Raw genomic sequence first — 26,899 nt, forward strand, 5'->3', positions numbered from 1 at the left:
TAAGACCTTTATTACAAATTTTGTCCTACGAGTAACAACACAAATACACAGCAGGTTTATTGTACTCTAACTAGAAGCTTTCTTTCTAAAGGGGAAAAAATATCCCCTTTAGGGTCAAAACAAAAGGTAGTCAGCAGAGGCAGCTGCCTAGTGCGCAAGAGATGGGGCATACTTTCTGGGGACTTAAAATATGGGCTAAAAAAGCTGCCAACTCAGTTCTTCTAATGGGCCTACCATAAGGAAGAGGACTTAGTAATGTGGTCTGCACCCTGAAGGCCATCATTATCATTGTTGTGATCCAATCATTTGGCTTTTGTGGCCACATAGGAAAATATTCTCTCATTTGGTGACCTCACTAAATGTCCACTTATTTTAAGTGTATGGCCAGCTCAGGTTTGTGTTAGTATCCAAACTGTAAGAGCACCGATATGAGCAAATGAATGTCAGCGGTGGCAGTGAGGGGGTGGGTGAAGGGAGTAAGTTTGCACCATGAGTGAGGCAAAAGGATGGAGTCAAACTACTACTTGGCCTGGCTTACAACTTATGTAAAAAATGCATAAACACTATCTGAACTTCCAAAAATAAATATACATTTATTTTTTCTACACAGACGTACCTTATTTTCACCGATTGAGAGTATAGCATGACAGTCTGCCCTGACAGGTAGGAACTATTTCTCAAGTACCTTAGGCTCACAGAGTCATTTAATCCCTTCCTCACGAATGTCTGTTATGAAGTGAGGGCTGCTTTTTAGAGGATCTATGCAGCACCTACTAAGCAAAAGGACTTCAAGTCCCAGAATTCACCATTTCACAAGTGAGCACGGCTAGGGAGGGGATTGTTAACTCAGCAGGCTATATATATATATATATATATATATATATATATATATATATATATATATATATATATATATATATATATACATATTGTTTTCAGAACTTCAAACCTGACTGAAGTGAGAAAGGCCTAGGGTTGGGCCGAAACGTCAGTTTGAAGTTCTGAAAAATGATTTTTTATAAATAAGCCCTGTGAGTGTGGATCCTTTCAGATATACATGGAAAATTTTGAAGTTTTTGCACCCAGGCACATTTAATGATTTTATCGAGAGTGCCGGTAGCCAAGAGAAATATATATATATATATATATATATATATATATATATATATATATATATATATATATATATATATATATATATATATATATATATATATATACACATTGTCCCTATAATGCACTGCTGATAGATTTCATGTTATTATCTTCATCATCATCATCACTGAAATATTGTAATATTATCAATACAGACATGAGAATTACAACAATTTAGCACACAAGAAGCACAAAATAGGCTTGTATGTTTACCTCAAAATAGTCTGGAAGCCAGTGAATATCACTTATGACATTCTTATGTCCATGCTCTATGGATGAGACTGCACAGTATCTCACAAACTGTGGGCCCTTGGGGCCACTAGATTCCAGCCCTGTCTAAAGAATAAAAAGGGACAGACAGATACAACATTCAAAAATAACTACGTTTAGTTTAAAACCATTGCAAATCCGTAGTGAATATTGCTTAGAATTGTGTTTTTTTGTTTCATTTAAAAAATTTTTTTACAACAATTGTGGAGGCCAACCCTTAGTTCTGCTCGCAGCAGAGCACACACAGCCTGTATAGAAGTAAATTGAATCTTCTCTTACATAAATAAGACAATTGTCTATAAGCAAACCTTTATAGGTTCAGAATGTTTAATTACAGTATGATTTTATTGTACCAAAAACAAATAATATTTAAATTTGATTTGCATGTAGCCACACATTTCTTCTTCCTATGAATAATGGTATTGGTTATATGATATTCTTCAATGCACCATTTCCAGATTTTTTGGGAGTGGAATATAAAATATATATTTGATGTATGATTAGTGCTTGTGCAGTATTTGTGAATATATTCCCAGCTGTGCATGCCACATACATTGTTATTTTTATTGATTATAGAAATAACCAACAGTGCTCTCTATTTTAAATATTTCAGTAGTGTCCTGCTCCAGGCATCATCTTTAAAAGGTCAGGATTTAAATATATCTGTTCTTGGCTGATTGTGTGGTCATTGGGTATTTAGCAATTTTCACTGGATTACATGTCCATAACAGCGGGTAAATCTGATACCTGACTTCTTAAAGCCCTTGAGGCCTGCAGCTGGATAGTTCAGAAGTAATTATATGCTGGGGCCGGCCAGGACAATAATACAGAAAAAAAGCTGTAAAAAGGATTGCTATAAGGATATAAGGAATATGAGTATTGCACCCAGTTATACAGGATAATACATTTTGCATATATTGGTGTATAACTGGTTTTATTTCCCTACAAGCATACAGTATGGTAGTTTAGATCTGTCTGTGTTTTTGAGCTGGTGTCTGTATTTTTATATATCTGTATCTCTGTCTATATAGTATTAATGTAATGTCATGCATACATCTGTATAACTCCAGGCCACAAAAGTACATATATTTTAATCTGCTTTATGGCTCCAACTGACATCTGGTTTATAGGAAAAAAACAAGACCAACATATGGCCAGATTTGGAAATGCAGTCATTAGACTGTACAGTTTGTGTAATGTAAAGTGGCCATCTGTTTGTCTTGCAGTCTCTCTATTTATAATGTGTCAATTACCTTTTTACAATTTTACAATTGTATTGTGTGCATATTTATACAACTGTCTACCTTAATTCCAGGGAGTGTATGTTGTCACTTTAAGAAACTGTGCAATTGCTCTCTCTAAAAATATAAAGAACCATGATCATTCCTGATGTTTGCTATTGAGCCCTCATCTTAATGCACTTGATATTATAACTAGTGTAGGCATCAATGCTGATATTCCACAAAAATTCTGGTAGGTGTTAAGTACCCAGTATAGCTGTTGTTCCATTAATATGTTCTGTCATTAATATTCTAAGTATTCAGTGGTACAAACATATGGGTACTGCAAACATACTGTACCTTAGTTGCTGTGTTCTTGCTTGCACCTGCCTTTGTAGTTAAGCTTTCTTGATATTCAGAGATATCCCATAGTACAACCTATATTAAAACAAGATCTTTATTTTGATGTAATGCATGCTCCACTTTATATTTTCTAACATAAAACTCATAAAGAAATGTTAAAAACGTGCATGACCCAATGTGAGCCATTAATTACATTTGTGGTACAATCCTGTGAACTATGGAGGAAATGGCTTTGTAGGATATAAAAACACATCACGCATGATCACCCACATTGCCATATTTGCCCTTTAGATATTTTCAAAAGACATCAATAAAGTTACGCTGTTTGATTTTCTGTGCTTTCTCCCTCCTGCTTGTTTAGAATAGCCTGACTCTGCATGCTGCTTTTATGTATTCCTATTTCATTATCCTCTTGTATGTAATTTTATGTGTAACATTGGCAAAACCCATTGTTAATCTATAAGGCCAGCTTCACATGGGATACCCTCTTGCCAGTCTAGTGAGGCCCATATAGCTTCTCATATGCCTTTGTTATTAATATTCTAAGCAATGTTTCAGTTGGCCTTCCTCATTTATTATGTATAGTTTTTAAAATTTCAGCCTTCCAATTCTGCCAGTTTCCAGCCTGCATCTGAAAATACTGAAACATATTAACTTGCAGAAGGGGGGAGGTTACATTTAAATTTTATATTCAGTTTTAGTCATTTGTATTTGTTTTCAGTCCATCTGCTATTGATTTTCCATTCTGAATTAGAACTGCTGCTTGTTAACAAGGTAATAAACCCCTAGCAGTCATGTTGCAGTTGAAATTGCAAGCCTGAGAACTGCAGAAAAAAAGTAAACTGCTAGTTTAGGAATACTGCTGTCTAGATATTACTAAAACATTTTTACTTGGTGAGGTCTGGGTGTCCACTGTTGAATAACATGTGGAATGTGAGAAGCCCTGGCATAGATTGCCAGCAGAAATATATTTCACCTTATAGGAAAGAATTAAACCTTGTACTAGCAACTATAGGAATTCATATAGGCCATGTAGCAATCCTGGTCTGAATAGATACTGATAGCATAAGATAATACAGAACTTTATCATAAAATTAGTTATTTCAACCAACTCTGCGTTCAGGAATACAGTTATGCTACCACCTTGTCCTACTTTTCCCTTGTGAAGGAGAGGGAAAGGGAATATGAAAGAAAGCTTCATACTCCAAACAAACTATTTATAAATTAAGTACTTGTGAATAAAAACAATAGGCAGAACATATTACAGAATAAGATGTTTACTAAGATTATATTAAATATATGCTTGTAAAATCCCTTCTTCTTAAAAATGCTTGGCTTCTTAGTCACCTAACACTATTGAAAAGACCAGTAAGTAGCAATCTTCCTGTTTCATTACAATAAGAACTTGTCAGTACTATTTCATTCAAGTGATGTTTAATACAATATTATGAATCACAACTTCAAAGCCACATTTCACCCTGGGTGTAAGATGTAATTATACCACCTGTGATCTGTAGTGATTAGAGCATTGTGTGTGCAGAAAACCCACTGCAGGTGCAGCTTAGTAGAACAAATAGGACTTGTACATGCAATTCAAAATAGACTATGTCTTGTAGAAATTTGATATAGTCCTTACATTGCCTCTATTGCCAAACTATTTCATTTTTAAATCTTAAATCACTTTTTGTGTATAAATTCTCAGCTTGTCACAGATAATGTACATCAATACTCCACTTGTGCCTACCTGTCCATTAAAACAACCTCCGGCGATAATGTTGGGATCTGATGGGCAAAACTTAAAGCAATAAATGTCATCTGGACACTCAAGCATCAACTACAAGAGAAAAAAATATGCAAAAATACATAAATCATATTTAAATCCCATGTTTCTTTATCTTCTGGATGCATTTTCTATGAATTCATATTATTTAAAGTGTGTTTTTTCAGAGATAACTGTTTGCTCCTAAATGTCACCTGTGGATGTAATGGATCTGTGAAGCTCCAGAAAAGAATCAGTGATGGTTTCAACAGGATTTTTGAAGACATGTTCACACGATCTTCAAAGGAAAGTCGTTCGGTCACTGAAACAGCAACTAATCCTGTTGAATGAAGTGAAATTTAATATCATATGTACATTTTATCTAAAACATCACTGAAAAGGACACAAAAAATGCACAACATTACCATGGATTTTTGGGTGCCAGTTTATGCAGCTGATGGTTTTGGAATTGCTAAAGATATGATCTGTAAATGACTGTGACTCTTTAAGGTGGGAATCAGATTTGCCACCAAATGTACTTTCTTCTTCTGACAATGCCTTCCAGTCATCCAAAAAAGCATTCATAATTTCATTTTGCTGCAGCGCTACCTCAAGCCTTAATATTGGAGAAATGGGGATACGGTTAATTATACATATGTAATTGAGGGGTTCTAGAATTTTGCAGTAAATAATGAAACACAATATTTGGTCAATTGTACATAATAATCTATTTAGCATAAATTGCTTTGTGAACCTGTGAGAAGTCATCACTTCCAGCACATCATAGGCTGTGAGTTTGCTGGATCAACGGGCTGTGCACATGGAAGAGGAGGGGTGGTGCTTTGCTCATTACAAAAATGATTTTGAATGTTTTGCAAGGTGCAAAAAGGAGAGGCTTTGGTCGTCTTTACACCTCCATAAACAGTCTACATCTTCACCCCAAAATCTTATTGTGCCTGAAACTAAGTTATGTGGGCAACCACATGCTGGGTCTGAAATATTCAGTGTCTACAGTCTGTATAAATAGTAACAATGTAGTAAACAGTAATTAAAGTGAGGGACATAACTGGTTCTAAACCAATTTTTGGGTCATGAAGCCGATTCCCCAATTTCACCAAGAGTTCCCCAAGAGAAAAAAAAAACACATATTTATTAAACCTACTTACCTTATAGAAACAGAATTAATGAAGTCCTTAAAACCTTTAGAAGACAAACACTCTGTTTTTTCCTCTTCTTTAAATTCCCTTGGAGTATACTGAGTACAGGCATTTCTAGGATATCCCCTACAGAACAAGAACAAACACCTCCAGACTAGTACAATTGGCCACGGATTTTTAATGTCTTAAGGTAACATGCTTTCCAAAACTGTTTTGCAATACTAGTATAATAAATCATTTATCAGAAATTAGGAATAACTGATAGGTCTCTTTGTTTATGTATGCTCTTTGTATCCTTGTGCAATCACTCCATCCTATCCCTTGAACTCAGGCAAAAGTTAGTATTATTAATAAAGGTTCTTCCTGCCTTCCGTTCTGAATTGAGGCTATTGTTGCCTTATAGAGAGAATGAGAGATGTGGAATAAGAACCCGGCGATCATAGGACACATATATGTTCTGATCACAGCAATTTCACTGATATTAAAAGCAGTTTGAAAATGAATAGCCCAGATGATAATTCCAGTCATTGGGCCGATTGTGAATAATTGAATGCAATTGGTTAAGGTTTGCATAGTCCACTGGGCATAATCTCATGCTACACAAACCAAAATTATTTTAGGTGGTTTTAAAATCCATGACTCGACTACATCTGCAATGAGATTGATTTCAATTTGTGATTGACCTGATTCAGCTAAACGTATGCCGTATATAGGGGTAAAAAAAACAAACAAATCATGAATCTGAACACTAACCACTTTGTCTGAGTACTATTCTCCTGTGTGAGTGGTACAACTTGTATTCCAGTATCCCTTTCCTTGATCTTAATGCTAAAACGTTTATCCTGATAAGGTGTACATTCCATGTAGCCATCTTTAACATCTGATGCGTTGTGGTCACCAAAGTTGATTTTGGCTCCAAACTTCCTCTGTATTCGGGAAATCATAAACCTTATCTGCAGAATACAGTATGAAGATCATTAACCCTGACAATGGCATGTTAACATAGCAATCAATTAAAAGAGAATGCTGCTATAAATGCATTAAAGATATAGGCAACCTCTGACATCATCCTCCTGTTCGAAGTTTTCAGTTGTACAAAAGTACTAGAGGTTTTGTAAACCTGCAAGAGTGAAAATACTTATTGCATATAATAGTAAATATAACTTAAATGCATGGGAATAAAAAAAACAGCTAATTTAACACACAACTCCAATAAAATATAAAAGATTCCAAACCTGTATGCTAAACCTTGAAATCATTTTGAACACACACGGTGCAGAGAGTCTACACGCTCATAAGTACATTTTTTTAGGACAGGATAATAAATCTTATAGCATTAAATCAATATCATCCAATCTATCACTCAGCTCTGATACCAACCTCTGTAAAAGAGGCAGTGAGTCAACTTATATATAAGCATTCCAACCTTGGTGCCACTTTGTTTCACCATTTCATCTTCAATTTCTTTTTCACTTCCCAGAGATACCCAGGGTTTGGGAGATGGAGGCTTATAGTTATATTCCGGCTCATCATCTTCCATGTCTTCTTCCTCAGTTAGAGGGTCAGGAGGCTGGAAATGACACATTCCATACATATTTGTAAAGAAGACACTACAATGTTGGTATCACAACATGCTGGTCTGCCATTGCATTCTCTATTATAATTCCCTAATATACAGTACTTCTAAACTTAGTTGCGTATTTACTAAGATATGACTAAGATATCATCTGCTACTGCTGCAGGAAGTACTTCTCTGATGACTACTATCAGTTAGTGCAGTGAATGCAAATTTTGAGAGTAGTTACTTGTGCAATACTTAATTTTTAAATTTAAATACTTACAATGTTTAAATGGCTAAAGCACACTGATTTGACTGGCAAAGCAGCAGTTTGGAGCATGGCAGTTAGGATTATGAAAATAGCAATGCTTCCAGTCCAATCAGCTTGCCCACAATCGTACAAGGTGCCACATTCCCTTTGAAGGTAAAAGATCATGTGAATCCCAATGCTGATAGAATACTGCACAATTTATAGGCTAGAGGTCCCAAAAAACCCCAGAAGTACCTATAATACAGGTATGGGACCTGTTATCCAGAATGCTCGGGACCTGGAGCTTTCCAGATAATGGATCTTTCCGTAATTTGGATCTTCATACCGTAAGTCTACTAGAAAATCATGTAAACATTGAATAGAACCAATAGGCTGGTTCTGCTTCAAATAAGGATTAAGTATATCTTAGTTAGGATCAAGTACAAGGTACTGTTTTATTTTTACAGAGAAAAAGGAAATTCTTTTAAAATTTAGATTATTTGTTTAAAATTGAGTCTATGGGAGATGGCCTTTCCATAATTCAGAGCTTTCTGGATAATGAGTTTCCAGATAACGGATCCCATACCTGTTCTATTAATAACATATGCGCGTACTATAAAAAGGCACACTTACATGTAGGATGCTTTCTTTAGCTTCTTCTGTTATAACAAGATAGAAATTCTGGCCATACTTAAAATCCTTATCAAGAACAAGCAGTAATTCATCTCCAGGATATTCCTGTAAAAGATATACAGTAAATGTTCTGTTAAGGGCAGTAAATTGTTTTGATGACAATCTGTATTCAGAAATAAAACAAACAAAATATGTCCCACCCACAAAACCCTAAAAAACAACCCCTATAAACCAGCTAAACCCCCATACTATATGCATATTATATATATTCTATGAAGGCTTCGGAGGGCAACATCAGACCTACAGGCATCCAGTTGTAGAATATCATACAGTTTGTTTGCTTGTATGATATTTTATCACTTTTTATAGTTTTTAAACGTATTCCATTGTTTGTTTTGTAACTCTCTAGTTTTTCATTAATTTGCGTTCGTTAATTTGCTACCATTGAGTTGCATCACTGAGAACAGCAAGCAATAGCAGTGGTTTGCAATCCAGAAGGTGGATAGAGCGATAATACGAAATAAAAATAATTTATTTACTGCATTGCTTCATGCAGTATGAATTTTGGACACAATCACCATGTTTTTTTACCCAGAAGGCAGTGTTTTCCATGAGGATAACTTGTTTGCCTTCTGCGGAAAGCAGGAACACTGTGGGACCTTGGAGTTACTGCCTGTGTGGAGATGGTGGCAGCTTCAGGGTTCCACTGCATTAATAGGTGCAACTGCATTAAATGCATTAAATGTAGAGGAATGCAGCAGAGCCAACTGCAACTATATACGAGTAACTAGCAACTGGACTTTCTGAGTTTTCTTGAAAAAGATTCCCCACTCATCGGAACGGCTCCTTTGGTTTACAACTGAAAGCAGTTGCAGAGTTCCTTAGACAACAGCGGAAAACAGAAAAATAAGTACTTATACAGTTAATGATAAATTTTCAGTATAAGGAAAACTAAATACTTACAGTTATAAGAGCTTTAAATGGATGGAAATCTGAAACAGCAGCTCTGCCTTTAAGGTCATTAATAATATCATCTTTCCTTATGAGTTTGTATGGGTTTTCCTGTGTTATGTCCTCGTCGATCTTACACTGAAAGATTTCTTGTGTTTTCGAGGTCAGAACAAGAGGAATTATATAATCAGGCTGCCCTAAAATAGGAATGGGGTTTTGGAATTAGTGATTATAAAAGAAACACAATTACTATAAAAAAAATTGTCTGTTATATACATTAATGATAGTTTGGAAACTAGATATTTAATGTTCTGGGGCATTGTAGACATATATAAATCACACAGTTCAACATTTTCTGTAGACTGAATCAGTGCGTCTCTTTTTCAGCTTTTATTACATTGTATTCTTACAAAAGGAAGATCAAGTCATGTGGCAACACTGAAGATTTACTGTACCAAAGTAAAGTTCAGACTAGTCACACCCTATACTGCATGTATACATGAGCACATTTCATTCAACTTTAACTTGGAAAATAACTCTGGCATCAGTCTCTGCTGGCAAAGTACATAAATTAATGCAAAACAACAAAAAAAAAAAGAAAAAAAGCTTTAGGATTAAGGGGACTGGCACACAGGATACGGCAAATGCTGGTTTTGCCAAAGGAAAAACTGCAGTGATAAAAGCATCATTAGCCACCAACAATCGCTGGTACCCTATATAATCCCTAACTCCTGCATAACTCCTTTAAAGGAACAGTAATGTCAAAAAATAAAAGTGTTTTAAAGTAATGAATATATAATGTAGTGTTGCCCTGCACTGGTAAAACTGCTGTGTTTGCTTAAGAAACACTACTATAGTTTATATAAATAAGCTGCTGTGTAGCCATGGGGGCAGTAATTCAAAGGAGAAAAGGCTCAGGTTACACAGCAGATAGCAGATAAGCTCTGTCTGTCTAATGGTGTTATCTGTTATCCTTTAGTTAACCTGCTCCACAGAAGCTTGTTTATATGAACTATAGTAGTGTTTCAGATCAGTTTTACCAGTGCAGGGTAACAGTACATGATATTTTCATTACTTTAAAACACTTAAATTTTTTGGTGTTACCGTTCCTTTAATATGCCAGATCGATATTTGCTCAAAGGGAACTGCCAGTATGATATTAAAAATACAATAAACTGTAGTAAAAGTTGCATGAGTTTTGTCACAGTTTTTTGGCCTCCATGTTTTTATTAGGCACATATCTAATCCCAGGATTCAGATTTGAAAGAATCCTTATTGTCCAACAGAACCAAATCCAAATCCAAAAAGTCACGTGACTTTAAAGTCAACGATTTTTTGAATCTCAAATTAAAATATACAAATTAAGGTGTAGATTCATCGTATGCCCAATTCTTGTGTGGGGATCTGTTACTCTGCTGAATTCAGGAATCATGGATAGGGTGCATCCATAGTTTTTATTTGTCTAAATGTATCCTATCACATTTTTAAAGGAGAACTAACCAATAAAAATGAATATGGCTAAAACTGCCATGTTTTAAATGCTGAATTTACTGCACCAGCCTAAAGTTTCAGCTTGTTAATAGCAGCAATGATCCAGGACTTCAAACTTATCACAGGGGGTCACCATCTTGGAAAGTGTCTCACTCACATGCTCAGTGGGCTCTGAGCAGCTGTTGAGAATCTAAGATTAGGGGTCGTTGCAAATTATCAAGCAGAAAATGTGGTTGGTCTGTTATATAAGCTGATGCTAAAAGGGTGATTATTACATTCTGGTGCTAATTTCACTGGTTTATGTGCTACCGTGTAGTAATTATCTGTATCAATTATTAATCAGCCTTATATTTTGACTTATATATTTTATGTGTACTGTATATTTTGAGTCAGTCTCTAAGCTCAGTAAGTGACAGCAGCACAGAGCATGTGCAGTGAATCAGCAGAAAAGAAGATGGGGAGCTACTGGGGCATTTTTGGAGATCAGATCTTTACTGCTAAAGTGCTGTGGTTGCCTTGGCCTGTTACAGAAGCCCAAAACATAATGTACAAATACTACTTCTTTAGTTAGGCTTTAGTTCTCCTTTTAATGGTTTATCAGCCTTTTGTTGAAAACTAAAAATATGTGTTTAGTGCTAGATTTGGAAATAGTATGCTCAGCTATACAATGACAGATTGAGCATAACACTATTTTTATTTCTTTGGGCCTAGTGCAAGCAAGCTAAATATGGCATGTAGTAATTGTAATGCAAGAGGAAGGAAAAGCAAGCTTAAAATAACTCAATGTAGGTAGTGGTGCCAGCTGGCTTCTTGGAATAAACCTCCAGGTGCCTTAAGTCATGTCAAGAGAAAACAAAGTCTACACACCATTGCATTTTATATCAGTTCAAGTGAGAACACATTTCTCAGATGGCTCACTACATTACAGGAATGGGAATGATTTGGGCTTAGGGTTTTTGTTGATATGGGGTGTTTTGGTAACATGGACCACCGAGCCTTTAGACTACTAAAATTATTTAAAAAGGTAAAAAACCCAATAGGACTGTTTTACTGCCAACATTAATTTATGTTAGTTTAGTAACATAAAGATACTGTTTTATTATTCCAGAAAACATCAAATCAGTCGTAAATGTATTATTTTGTTTTGTTTTTTTAATAGACACTATGGGAATAGGCTATGCTAAAGTCAGGCCAGCTGCACACAATTTAAACTTATATAACATTATTCAGAATAATGATCTTTGAACAGAAAACCCCTGTATCATTTTACACAGTTCATTGTGGACGCAACTAAAAAGATGAAAATAGCTTTTATGTTTTAGAGCAAAAGAATGCTATAGAACTGGGAGCTATGATTCAGAATCAGGGTCATAAAGCAGCTTATTCATATGCTGCAATGATTGACATTTTTTGTCTAATGTGCTAGAGGTCTCTAAAAGGTTATAGACTAACGTGACTGTCACCAAGTCAGGTCCTTTCAGAACACAGCGTTCTAGTGTGCCCTCTTGATCTCTGCACATGATCTGTGATAACAATGTAGGCGGCTTCACATCTTTTGAACAGATTTGCTCGAGGCAAAGGAGAGGAGTGAAGAGGGGTCAGTTTGCTCCAGGCTTCTCAGAAAAAGAAACAATACAATCTGTATTATTTACTATATAGGAAGACTGTCTTTGAAGCAATCCCCCAGTGTTCAAGGCCCAGTTTATCTCTTTCTGTCAAATACAGATTACAGGAGCTGGAGACATGGAAACTGGTTGTTTCCTTTGTAAGGAAATAATCACAACTGTTAAGGGTCCTGACTCTTCAGCACCCGGAAGAAACACCTCTCCCATGGGCCATAGGAAGCCTGACAACAGCCCCATCAAATTTGTTGCAATTAATGCATATAAAACACATTGCCGGAAAATGACAAAGTAGGCTTTTTTGAGCTATTACCCAGGATTAACTCGTGTAATATGTTTCACATATGAAATGAATGTGAAGGGGCTGATTAAAAACTAAGAATTTGCTTCCTAATATATGCTATACAACAAAGAGAATTCCAGTTTCAGTAGAAAAAGTAACTTGCCTGGACTAGATGCTACTTCAGAATCTTCTTGCTTTTTAGCTGGAAAAAATGAGAATGAAAACATTAACAATGGCAGCTTGGGAATCTATCTTATTTTTGATGAAAATAAAAAAAAGGCATAATGATACTTGTTAGCTGTTATTCATTAAACACAGACAATTCCAGCATGAGAAGTGGTAGTTCACCTCCAATTTAATGTTTACTAAATTATTATTATTATGGCCCATTCTTAACAAATTTTTATTTGGTTTTAATTTTTTATAATTTGCCTTCTTCTTCTGCCACTTTCCAGCTTTCATAAGGAGCTCACTGACCCCGACAGCAGAAAAACGTAATGTGAGACACAAGTTTTATTGCTTTTATTATTACTTAATTTTCTATTCAGGCCCACTCTGTTTCTCTTTCAGTTTCACATTGTAACCATTGAATGGCTTCTAGAATTAATAAGACCCTAGCAACTAGATAGCTGCTGAAATTTCAGACTAAAAGCTGCTGAAGAAAAAGCTTAATAATTCACACCAAAATTCTCTCAGAATATCATTGTCTTTTTCATGCTAAAAGTGAAATTACAAGTAACGTACCCATTTAACAGTAAAATAGCTTTCTTGCAATACATCACAACAACTGAAAAAATCAAAACAGGCGACAAATGTACCTGAGAGTTTCCTTTTTCTTTTGCCACTTCCTGGTTTTTTCTCTTTGCTTTTTGGTCTTCTAGCTGATCCCTTGGAAGCTCTTGATGGAGACCTTGAGGATTCCCGGGTAGACATGTCTTCAGACTGGAATGTAAAAACATACAGGTATACTGACAATACGGCCCATAATGTGGAAGAATAAACTGAAAGGAAAAAACTATATATTGTTAATATTAAAATAATAAAATCCCAGATGCTAGCCAATATCTCATTCCCTTTTATGTGCCCTTTAAAGGAGAAGGAAAGGTTAAAACTAAGTAAGCCTTATCAGAAAGGTCAATCTAAATATACCAGTAAACCCCCAAAGTAATGTTCCTCTGAGTCCCCTGTCAAAAGAAACACTGCATTTCTTTCCTTCTATTGTGTACTCATGGGCTTCTGTATCAGACTTCCTGCCTTCAGCTTAAACCTCATTGCCCTGGGCAAGAGCATGCTCAGTTTGCTCCTCTCCCCCACCCCTCCCTTCTCTGCTGTAATCTGAGCCCAGAGCAGGGAGAGACTCAGGCAGGAAGTGATGTCACACCACATTAATACTGCAGCTCCTAACTTAAACAAACAGAGAGTTTCTAGAGCATTTTACTCAGGTATGGTAAAACATTCTACAGAATAAATATAGCATTCTAGCTTGCACTGTTGCAGCTAATCTATTGGCAATAAAATGCCTCCGTAGCTTTCCTTCTCCTTTAATGTTTTGCCTAATCTATTTTACTCTTCCCATGTGCCATCCTTACAGAGCTGTCTATTCTGTTGATATGTGCTCTTCACCTTTAGCACCCACTCTTTGTACCATATTCTCACCCTTTAGCCCACTTGCCATTCCTTTCTCACTTCCCCCTGCACCATACTAGATGTCCCACAATGCCACCAAGTTCCTGTTGTTTTAAACAGGATTATTTTGCATTTCAGTGCTTATACTCTCTGCTCTCTCTGTCTGTCTGTTTCACATTACTCAAAAACATTTGCTATTGCCCTGTTTAGCAAAACAATATATATCAATATGTACCTACAGTATAAACGTGTACTTGCAAAAGAATTGAATTTTTAAGGCAAAATCAGATGTAAAAAAAAGCTTGTGTATCAGTAACATGTAGTGCACAGAATGTGATTAACAGTATTTATACCTCCACCATGTGGACAAAAGGTAGACTACAACTGCTCAGAATGTATTAATCAAAGAATTCATTCTTAAACTGGCCATAGACGTGCAGATTTTAGCCTCATACCCGAAGAACGATCATACGGCACAATCTTCTGATCTCCAACTAACCATTCAGATTAAATAAAGTAGTAAAAGAACAAATCAGACGATGTTCTGACCATGAATTGACAGACAGCAATCGTATTAAATGTATGCCCGACAAATAGTAGTGACAGTCACCCATTAATATAGTCAGATAGGCAACACATGCAGAGATATTATCATTAGCCGACAGAAATCTTCTAACCTGTCGATCAACTAAACGACAGATTGCCATGGTATGAAAAATGTCTGGAACACACGGTCTGAAAATCATACAAAACAAATTTTTGTGTGACTTTAACTTTGCGTCTATGGCCAGGCATAGATATCCTGGTGCCTCATTCCCAATAATAGGAATTACAGGCACACTGGTGTTAGGTACAATAAACTTTAGCCTGTTATTTTATGTCATTCACACATACAAAGCTGAAGCTATAGAATGCTAAATGCTGTCATTATGTAAGTCTGAGTTACCTGTCCTATGGCATAGGGGAAGTGGAAATTGCTGATCAATTTTAAAAAGCGATGGATGATTTGAACCCAAAGAAGTTTGATAGTGGCAGTATCAGGCTTTATATTTTATTTTAGGTAAATTGTAAATGCAATTTTAGACGGTGAGGATAGACTGACTCACCAAAAAGTATCCTGTTAAATTAAAAATAAAGGTAGTTCTAGAAACAAGAAATAATGGGAAGTCAAATGTTATACTGCACAAATAAGCATAATGTCTACCCACCTGCATTCAGTACCTTAAAGGGTGGTTCACCTTAGTTAACTTTTAGAATGTTAAAGAATGGCTGATTCTATGCAACTTTTACATTTTTTATATTGTTTTTGAATTATTTGGCTTCTTCTTCTTCTGACTCTTTCCAGCTTTTAAATGGGTGGTCACTTACCCCATCAAATGCTTTGTAAGGCTACCAATGTATTGCCACTTTTTATTACTCATCTTTTTATATAGACCCTCTCCTATTCACACCCCAGTCTTTAATTCAAATCATCAATGCATGGTTGCTAGGGTAATTTGAACCCTGACAACCAGATTGCCAAAATTGCAACCTGCTAAATTAAAAGATAAATAACTCAAAAACCACAAATAATAAACAATTAAAACATATTGCAAATTGTATCACTCTCTACATCATACTAAAATTTAATCTAAAGTAAAACCCATTTAATGAAGGGAAAAATAGCAGTGTGCACTAATTTTGAGTGAGGATTTGTGGTCATTAAGTCAAAATTTGTGGACCTAAAAAGGATTCTATTTACATTGTTGTTATGAGTTAACCATTTCTCATGTCAGTGTAGAATATTGTACTGTTATGTTTTGGGTAGCCGAGGAAGAGTATAGTACAACAGTGCTTTATTAGCAGAACTGACAGGAAGTATTCACAGTATAAGTCTTGAGCACAGTGACATCTACAGGCCATTTGTATAAAACCACATATTCCCCCTATAGTAGGCTTACCATCCGTCCCCGTTTCACGGGGACAGTTCCCTGTTTCAGGACCTTGGTCCCTGTTGGAAATTGCCCCGTGAAGCATCCCCGTCTGCAGCAATATCTTAAAAAATCCCTGTGAAGCTGCCGATCAGGGCCCGCACTGCATAATTCCACAGGCAGGGGGTGCAGGAGAGAGTAAGTAGGCAGCAGGCAGAAGGCTGATGACACGAGGAGACTGTGAAGAGGAAAGGAGTGCCTATGCACCTCTGGTGGACTCGGCAGGATCGTGTTCCAGACAGTATCCAGTATACTGCTGATTCCCCCTCTTCCTCTCCTCCCAGACAATCAGTGGCAGGCAGAGAATGCTAGTAATGTAATGTTTATTTTCTCTGTCCACTGAGTTTCACTCCCCCCACTGTTCCCTTATCAATGCTCTTTCATCACAGTTTTAGCTGCTTCACCTAATTTCTCCCATTGTGCCACCATTTACCCTTTCCTTACCTTTAATTAGCAATAAAGCTTTATGCCATCCTACTATGAATTCTGTGGGTATTGTACATGGAATTGCCTCTATGCCATCCTACTATGAATTCTGGGGGTATTGTACATGGAATAGTCTCTATGCCAGCCTACTGTGAATTCTGGGGGTATTGTACGTGGAATTGCCTCTATGCCATCCTACTATGAATTCTGGGGGTATTGTACATGGAATTGCCTTTATGCCATCCTACTATGATTTCTGGGAGTATTGTACATGGAACTGCCTTTATGCCATTCTACTATGAATTCTGGGGGTATTGTACATGGAATTGTCTTTATGCCATCCTACTATGAATTTTGGGGTATTGTAGATGGAATTGCCTGCCATTACGTTCATTAATATATTCACAGCGGGTGTATTTGTAAAATGGGGAGTGGTTAGCGGGGGGTGTCTTACAAAGTGGGCGAGGTCTTTCCAAAAATCTGGTCACCTTACCCTATAGTAGGAAAGCATTTGGACAACTATAATAACAGCAGCAATTAAACAGTATGAATTTTAAAACAATATTATACATTCTTCACATCACAAAGTCCTTGGTCCATGCAGGTAGTTCTCTGATTCTCTCAGTACGCCTTATAGGTTCACTTTCTTCAGGCCTATTGCAGTTGACATCAGGAGTAGGAAAATGTCCTTCATCAAATGGAGCTTCCCCAAAGTCATATCTAACAGGAGCAAGACGACTTGCATTCCATATGCGTCCATCAGACAGTTCATATGTGTATGGTCCTCACTGGCGTCTCACTTCAAGTGGCGTAGTAAATTTAGATTGTCCCTGTTACAGTATTCCTGGTTTCTTAATACTGACTAAAGATCCAGTCTGAAAGTGTACTTCTCTTGCACCACATTTTCTTTTAGTATATGCCTTACATTTGGCTTGTTGATGTTTCACAATGTCAGCAGTAGATGATTTTGTAGGCACAGTATTTTGTGGAAGTTTGATGTCTGCAACATTTAACTTAGTGCACTTCTGTCTGTCATGTAATAATTCAGCTGGAGATGATTGGGTTGTTGCATGGCACATTGCTCTGTAGTTATGTAGGAACTCTGTTATAAATACATTACAACATTTCCCAGTAAGATTTGCTGTCTGTAGTGCTTCTTTCAGACTTCTGTTGAATCGCTCGATTTCTCCATTTGCTTGTGGGTAATACACTGAAGATTTCCGATGCACAATATTCCTCTCTCACAGAAAGGATTCAAACTCATATGAGACAAACTATGGTCCGTTGTCTGATATTAACTCCTTTGGATTACCTTCTCTGCTGAAGACTTTAGACATAAATGTTATTACTGTAGCTGATGTTATATGAGAAACAAATGCAATTTCTGTCCATTTACTGTAATAGTCCATCAAGGTTATAGCAAATCTGCAGTCTATACGAGCATCTGTAAAAGGACCCCCAATATCAATAGCAAGTTTTTCCCACGCTGAATCAGGAAATGGTATTGGTTTTAACTTAACTTTGTGTACAAAGTTCTTTACACAGCCCAGTGAAGTGTTGCTTTGTGGTGAAATTTTAGACACTGGCTGTGTGGCAGGCACTGGTGCTGTAGTAATGAGACCATCAACTAATTGTAGGTTTAATGCAGCAAAGAGATCCCTTCCAAGTATAGCAGTACCCTTAATGGGTAAAAAGTCACATTTTGCAGTATTTGATTCAAATTGTACAGTCACTGGCAAGCAACCAAGCACAGGGATTGGATCCTTTAAGTAACTTACCAGTTTCAGGGCAGGTGCAACAAGTGGATCTTTTGCAAAGTATTTCAAGAAAATATCCTTTGGTAGTATAGAAACAGCTGAACCTGTGTCAAGCATCAGGTTAGTGGAGTGTCCCTTGTCAGCAGAAGCAGTACTGACACTGACAGTGCATATAAACTTGTCTGGAATAAATGTACCAGCGTTATCCACACTTAATACTGTGAAATTTGTAGTAGAGACTTCATAAACATCTTTAGCAGAACTACGGCAGATCTTAGCAAAATGTCCTAATTTTGTCCATTTGTGGCACCGTTTAGCTTTTGCAGGACATGTTACATAATTTGCAGTGTGTTGTGTTGAACCCCAGCGAAAGCAGTATTTTTTATTTGTAATTGCTGCACGGTTTTGCAGTGAATCCCTTTCCTTAGCACTGTATTTTGCCTGTGACTGTGCATTATTAGGCCACAGTGTTGAATTCACTATCTGTACATTCCCAGAGTTTTAGCTAATGCCACTGCTGTTTCAATTTGGCTAGCAACTGTAATAGCCTTTGCAAGGGTTAAATCCTGCTCTAGGAGCAGACTCTCTCTAATGCGAGGTGAGTTTGTTTTTTCCACTATTTTTTCACTTAGCATTTCATCTGTTAGGTTCCAAAACTCACCAGCTCTCTCAAAGCTGCTACAAATTGATTACGTTGTCCACGTTGGCAGAATTTATATCTTTCAGCAACCACGTTTACTCTTGGCACGAAAAAGTTATTTATAGCAGTAAGAGCAGTTTCATAAGTATCATCAGGTAATGGTAATGTATAGAAGAGGGGGTACTTTATTAACTATATATATATATATATATATATATATATATATATATATATATATATATATATATATATACACATTTACTCCTTGCCTAACGTCACTAAAGTTTGCTTCAATGGCGTTCATTTACTAAAGCGCGGTAAAAGCAACTATATGTTCCTGCAAGTTATCACTGCGACTAAGTTTACTAAACTGCGATGCGCTCAGAAGTCATTGCGATCACTGGTGGTAACTAGGTGAATGAACCAGCTTACGTTAGCAGTAATTTCTGCGAGTTGTGAATTTTCAAGCAACAAATTAAATTTGCGAATATTTAGGCTATAAAATAGTTTTGTTTTATGTAGTTTATTATGGCATGATTTATGGCCAGATATGTATCTTCAAAACTGCTAAACTTTATAAATATCAACAATGTATGCATCATATAAATCCACATTTCAATACATCCAGTCACAAGTTACCCCCTGCCAATAGAACCAAATAACAAAATTCATAAACAAGTTTTACCAGTCAATCTGTGTGCATCATATAAATGTAGTTTAATCTAGCCAATCACAATGATACTGAACCACCTGCCAATAGAAACATAAATTGACACAAATCAAAATCATACAGCCAATAGACACTCGTCATTTCACACAAGACAGCCCACTGATTGATTAGATATAAGTAGCCTACACAGCACTGAACCTTTGACAGGAACAATAATGATGGGTAAAACAAGGTGTTATGGGATATTTCCTGTCCCCTTGAGAATTTTCTGGCCACAGTTTGTTGTATGGGATCCCTTATCTGGAAACCTGTTATCCAGGAAGCTCCGAAGTCTGTCTCCAATAGACTCTATTTCATCCAAATTTTTAAAAATGATTTCCCTTTTCTCTGTAAAAATAAAACACTACCTTGTACATGATTCAAACTTAGATATATTTAGTCCTTATTAGAAGCTAAACCAGCCTATTGGGTTTATGTATTGTTTACATGACTTTCTAGTAGATTTAAGGTAAAAAGACCCAAATTACAGAAAGATCCCTTATCCAGCAAACCCCAGGTCCCAAGCATTCAGGATAACAGATCCAATACCTGTACTCACATGTAAGTAAACATGCCAATGTCGTGGTGACTTTTCAGTTTTGGCTAAAGATCGTCAAACTTTAACTTTCATATTTTGTAAATATGCATTTTTGAAGGAAAAGTGTAACCATGCTAAAAGCTTGAGCATGAGTCAAAAGTATTTTGTCATATATTTGTGAAAGAGCTTCAATAGAGGGAACATCCTAAAGCAATTGGTAAATATAATAAGGGAACCTACGTTAAAAAAATACATTTTTAGCATCTTGAACATAGAAGCAATCTGAATATCTCTATATTTTATGCCTCTTGAATTCCATTCCTTTCTAGCCTAAAATGCACTATAAATCTGGTTGCTAGGGTCAGTGAATTATGAAAAATGGTTAAACATGGCTAGTGCCTTTAAACTACTACTCTAGAGAAGGAGCTGCAGATATTATAGTGATACTACAATGGCCCTATAACTGAAAGAAACATGTCATTATTACTAGTAAAGGACCTCAACTACCCTTTCTTCACAATCCCCCCAATTGCCTAATGTTACTCACAGGTCCGAATTAGTTCTGCCAGACATGCTGGCTTGAAGCTAGGAAGGAGTCAGTATCACATTAACACAAAGAAATATTATGTATTATTAAATGTGAAATGAAGAAGCACGTCATAGGAAAAAACAAAGTCTTTGTACTGTGTAGTAAATCATGGGTGCCCTGCTTGCTATGCTCGGATAACACTGAGGTTTAGGATAGATCTCTAAGGCATATAAGACCTTACATAATTTTTGACAAGAGCATTTTATTTAGGTCCACACTCAAGTGTGATAGAAGCTAAATACTTATATTCAGATCAATGTTTTTGTTTACAGTAGGACTGATTTAGTGGTGTATTTACAAAATAACAAATTGTGAATCCCAGCAATGCGATATATTTTGTGAATATGTGTTCCCTGACACAACTATGAAAGATTTGGTTGAGTGTTTCTGAAAATATCTATAAAGTGCTTCAGATTATACTAATAGTAATAATAATTTGTTATTATGAACTACTTGTTTTTTTTGGTAAGTATTAGCTGCTAATTGTGAATTGGAAAACAACAAAGGTTCATCAGCCGCTTAGAAACCTAAGTACTAATCTGCTCCACTCCACTGAGTTAATAACAGTGATGATCAACTGGAGGCTTTGTTGGGGATGCTGGAAGTTCAATAATATCTGGAGAGTCTACAGATTTTAATCACTGTTCTTACAGTGATTAAAATCACTAAGGGTCGAATTGAAAAACTGTCAAATTCAACTAGTGAATTATCCAAACTCGATACGAATTTTATAAAAAAAATTCCAATTAGATTTTTGAGATTTATCAAACGCCTACAAGAATTCGAAATTGAATATTCACCAGCTAAAACCTGCCGAATTCATGTATAAGTCGATGGGAGAGGTCCAGTGGTCGTTTTGAAAATGTTAGTAGATTTCCTGAAATTTTTATTTTTTTCTGAGAATTCGATTCAAGTTTTCGGGTCGGCAAAACTAATTTGAGTTTAAGATATTCAATTTTTTTAATAAATAACCCCCCCACTTGAATTTTGAATAAAATTGTTGAAAAAACCTCTCATTAATTCGAAATTCGACCCTTGATAAATGTGCCTCAATATGTCAATATGCATTTTAATTAGATATTCTATTTGGGGAGTCACTATGTAAATAAAACAATAATAATAATGCTAAACTTCAAGAGGAAAATAACATGTCATCAAGAAATGAAGAAGCTTCCTCTTTACCACCTAGATGGTTCCATGTGATTCTGAGTCATAATGAATGGTTGGAAACCTGTTTGTTTCTGAGTCAGTAAACTGAAACCAATTCTTAGCAGTTTGTAGCCTACAAGGATGTTAACCCTTTTGCATACCTCTCAACTTTCCCGTTTTTAGAGGGACAGTCCCTCTTTTGACAGCTCATCCTGCAGTCCCTCATTTGTACTGGAAAGTCCCATTTTTTCTCTGCACTGAACATCCAGAAAAAGAAACAAGTTTCTAACTTAATTTGGCAGAGAGCCCAGAACAGCCACAGCAGCAGATTAGATACTTTTGTAACAATTTCGAGATAAGCAAATAAGTAATTGTAACAATATAAGATAACAGGTTCCTTGGGAAAAGTTAGACTCACAGCTTAAAGGGCAATTCACCTTCATTAGCAAAACTGTAATAACTGAAAGAAACAACAGAAATATGTTCAAACTTTCATAACCTGCAAATTTTGTAAAATGAACATGGTAATTAGGAGGTGTGGCCACAAAAATGTGCGTGGTAAAAAAAAATTTGCCAACTTTTTTGTCCCTCTTTTTATTTCCAAAATGTTGGGAGGTATGCTTTTGTTACAAGATAGTTGCAGAAACTGTAAAAGACCTTTAAAACCAAGAAAAAATCATGTCAGTATTTGTAACAGAAATAAAAGCCAGTACAATGCTATGATGCAAATACATCAATCAATATTAGCTGTGTTGATGTACAAGTGCACTTATTTTGACATCAGCCATACAGTATCTGAATTATGCAGTTATGGGAAAACCACCACATTGTGGATATATACGACCCCTCATATTGCTTGTGTTAAGAATGGCAAATTCAGGACGATTACATTGAAACTCACTTACTCTACCTTTCTGGCATGAGGTGGGGGTCAATAAATACAAACTGTGGAGGGAATTCACACAATTGGAATGAAGACAAATTTGGTGTTAAAGTGCAGTGTGATGTTCACTCATACCAGAACCTATTTGAATGGCAAATTCACAAACATCTGAACCCTAATTTTTATTTCACCACCATACCCTACAATGTTTTATGTTAATGTTGGAGTAACACAGTTTCGCCAGTGAACTCCATCTTTCTGAATCTGATGTTATTAGCAGCAGCAAAATTATGCCAACAAAAAACTTCAAATCAACTTCAAATTGTCAAAAGTTTTTCTGACAGATTCGTGTTTTCATAATATTGTCACCTGGAATGACAACACAGACTAAACCACTGTATTCACAAAATGGCCAGTAAAACACTAGAAATATTCCTTGCTACACTTTTACTGTACTTAAAGTGGACCTGTCACCCTGACACAAAAATCTGTATAATAAAAGTCCTTTTCAAATTAAACATGAAATCCAATTTCTATTTTTTATTAAAGCATTCATAGCTGTTGTAAGCTCATTTAAAAATCTCAGCAGTCAATCAAATATTGTCTGCCACTCCTCTATGCCAGTGGCATAGAGGCGGGTCAAGCAATTACTTTCACTTTCCATTCAGCACTTCCTAGATGTCACTGCTCTCCCCACATTCCCCCATTCTCTTTACCATTTAATTGTGTAGCCAGTGCATGGGGATGGACATCAGGTCAACCATTCTGGTGCACAAACAATATTTTGAGATGATACAAGGCTTGCCTTAATAACAGTGTGCACAAAATGGCTCCCGCATGCTTGCCATAATTATGAATTCCCAGACTGAAGGAAACCAGATTCAAATAATTTAAATAGTGTAATTAAAGTTCATTGTGCTTGACTAATGTGATAAAATAGGATTTTGAATATTATCTTTAACCTTTCTTAATTCCCCATCATAAATTTACTTTAACTCCAATTTCAGACTTATGTCGGATTAATTTACCCATATTTCCTATCAACTCTCTTCCTTAAATATACATCTACCAATGAATGCCAAAATGTATCAGTTTATTAACCTCATAAAGAATATGTGGTTTCTGTGTGAATGCAATGTAACTTTCCACTGCTGAAATACTATAGGAATGAGTGCCAACTGATGGTTACTGCTGGCTACAAATTAACCAAGTAATGTGAAATCATACAAACCACTGTGTTCCCAAATAACATAATGTGCTGTGTGTGCTATCCTAAACCACATAATTTGTAGATCCTCACCAATGCTCTTCCTTTTGCCCCATTAAACCTAAGAAAGTATATATTAAGGCTCATTTGCACAGTAGCACATTGCTCAGCTTTATATCATATTTAACCAAGCAACATATCAAACTCACTGTGCATAAATGAATGTTTAAAAGCAGTTTCATTCCATGGAGTTAAAATGGGAAGATTGATTTCAGGAACAGACTTATTATTTGTAATGAGCTTGAATCAGCAATCAGATGGAAAAGTCACACTTTGCAGTTTCAACAATTTGCACGTTAGGGATGACAGTCTGTTTAAGATGGGTTATGACAAAAAAACAATCTAGTTTGGTTGGTAGTGTTAACTGCTATACATTTTATTACACATTTATTATTAGTATATACACTTAACTTTCAGTAACTCTTCATTGTACCAAAATTGCAGCCACTTTTGTAAATGTATTTTTTTATAAAAACACACACAGAGCTAAGGCTCCTTTTCTCCAAAGCAGAATGCAGTCTCCATTTATTTGCAGTCTCCATTTATTTGCACTTTAAACATTATTGCTGTAGAATGCCAGCAGGCCTTTTTGCTCAGTTTCAAAACAAAGAGACCTGGAGCTAGCCCCTTCCATACAGCACTACCTGCATTAGGCAACTATACAACAATTGGCGGCCTGGGGAGGCACGTAGATATCCCCCCTTCGATCCCCACGTGCATTCTATTTAGAAACACAAGATAGAGAGCAGCAGCAGACCCAGGCTGCAAAGGGGCACTGTCCTTACTACTGCATATAGGCTTCCCACCCTACATGTCCCCTAATTTGCCCATCATTTAGATTCATTCTGGCATAAGAAGCATATTGTAGCTTTCCCCAGGGCTTTGTTAAATGAGCATAAAGGGGTGCACTCTTGCTCCCATTAGTGCTCTAGCACTTGTATTTATAAAGCACAGACACATTTTTACAGCTCTTCACAGAAAGATTATACAGCATTCAAATCAGTCCTTGTTCTAGTGGAGTTTACAATCTAAGGTCCCTATCACATTCAAATACATTATGGTCAATTTAATCTGTAGCTAATTAACATGTATGTTTTGGTGTGTGGGAGAAAACCAGGGTACCTTAAAGGAAGCCCATGCAGACACAGGGAAAATTAACTCCTTTTAGATAGTGCCCAAGCCAGCATTGAACTCAGGAACCCACTGAGAACCCTTGAAGAATCTATATTTTAGTAAATGCTGAACATTAACTCTGCCTCTTTCTGAAGTCAAAATAATGTATATCTGCAAAATCTTCAACAACCCTAGGGTAACATTTGTCCCAGGATCTTCAAAACACAGCACTCATGTAAAGCTGCTGAATTTATATCCAGCAGAATAAAACATGGTGTTTTTTTGGTGGATAATTGATTCAAAACCTATGCCACTTGAACATTAATATCTTATCTGTCACACAGTTCAAAACGGAAGCATATTCTTTTGCAACCTTAGTCATATAAAATTACAATCGACCAGCTGTATTATTTTTTAAATTATCACTAGCAGCAGTATTAAACTACACATACAAAAACAGATCATCATGGGGTATCAGCTGAAGGCTAATTAGGTTCTGTCAAGCCACAGAATAAGTATTGTGCAAGTGCAACTGAAATACCAGGTTGGTTGATGATATCCATTGGTGCATGCATTGGGTCATTGCCAACCGAGTAGAGAATAGGACAGCATTCTGCATAAGGATCTCATTGACTGACATGCTGGATGATCTCTTAGATTAGTACAATCGAACCTTCCAAGCACATGGTCAAATTGCACAATATACAAGCATAATGTCTTCAGAAAGTATTGAAGGAACAGTTCAGTGTAAAAATGAAAACTGGATAAATCGATAGGCTGTGCAAAATAAAAAATGTTTCTGATATAGTTAGCCAAAAATTGAATGTATAAAGGCTGGAGTGACTGGCTGTCTAACATAACAGAACACTACTTCCTGCTTTTCAGATCTCTTACTCTGAGTTAGTCAACAACTTGAAGAGGAGCCACATAGGACATTACTGTTCAGTGAGTTTGCAATTGATCCTTAGCATGCAGGTCAGATTCAAAAGCAACAGTTGTGACCCATGGGCCCCTCCCTCAAGTCACTGATTGGTTACTGCCTGGTAACCAATCAGTGGAAACCAAGGGGCAGATTTACTAAAGGGCAAAGTAGCTAACGCTAGCGTCAATTCGTAGCGTTACCACCGGCAGGGACATCACCAATTTACTAATAGTCGCAGGCGCCAATTCACTATAGAAGGCGACAATTCACTCTGTCGAATGGACGTTACACCGCAAATGCACTAAAATGAGGATTTTACTGAATGTTACCTCTTTCACCAGACTTGCCTTCTCCAGCTCAGACCAGGCAAAGTACAATAGAGTACATAGATATTCCTCAATCTTCTGTCCCTTACATTATATTCTGTGAGCTGAAAATGCATCAAAGTCCAAAGAACGCTGGCGTCTTTTCCGTTTTTCAGCCTGATTGCCTGCAAAAGACCTAACTTAAACTTTTTTTTGGGTAACTGGTTTTCCCCATACATTTGCAAACATATGGCACATTAATTTTACAGTAGGCACATGTGTAGGGCATAAAT

The 26,899-nt window shown here is 36.4% G+C and overlaps 1 protein-coding gene across 3 annotated transcripts in view; it reads right to left on the reverse strand.

The window, feature by feature from the left end:
* dnai3.L (dynein axonemal intermediate chain 3 L homeolog) overlaps positions 1-26,899 on the reverse strand; it is a 47,597-nt gene that overhangs the window by 16,806 nt on the left and 3,892 nt on the right. For 2 of the 3 annotated variants that reach the window (XM_018258146.2, XM_018258144.2), the window contains exons 2-13: positions 13,531-13,654; positions 12,876-12,914; positions 9,329-9,513; positions 8,366-8,470; positions 7,351-7,494; positions 6,678-6,877; positions 5,934-6,050; positions 5,193-5,383; positions 4,983-5,107; positions 4,753-4,842; positions 3,006-3,083; positions 1,369-1,491 (exon numbers count right to left, since the gene is read on the reverse strand). In XM_018258146.2, coding sequence (XP_018113635.1) covers positions 1,369-1,491; positions 3,006-3,083; positions 4,753-4,842; positions 4,983-5,107; positions 5,193-5,383; positions 5,934-6,050; positions 6,678-6,877; positions 7,351-7,494; positions 8,366-8,470; positions 9,329-9,513; positions 12,876-12,914; positions 13,531-13,645 — 1,512 coding nt within the window. In that variant the 5' untranslated portion in view covers positions 13,646-13,654. Of the gene's footprint in view, positions 1-1,368; positions 1,492-3,005; positions 3,084-4,752; positions 4,843-4,982; positions 5,108-5,192; positions 5,384-5,933; positions 6,051-6,677; positions 6,878-7,350; positions 7,495-8,365; positions 8,471-9,328; positions 9,514-12,875; positions 12,915-13,530; positions 13,655-19,816; positions 19,882-26,899 lie in introns of all 3 variants that reach the window. The other variant, XM_018258145.2, reaches the window with a different exon arrangement.

The sequence above is a fragment of the Xenopus laevis genome, chromosome 4L (assembly GCF_017654675.1).
Source record: "Xenopus laevis strain J_2021 chromosome 4L, Xenopus_laevis_v10.1, whole genome shotgun sequence".
NCBI lineage: Eukaryota > Metazoa > Chordata > Amphibia > Anura > Pipidae > Xenopus > Xenopus laevis.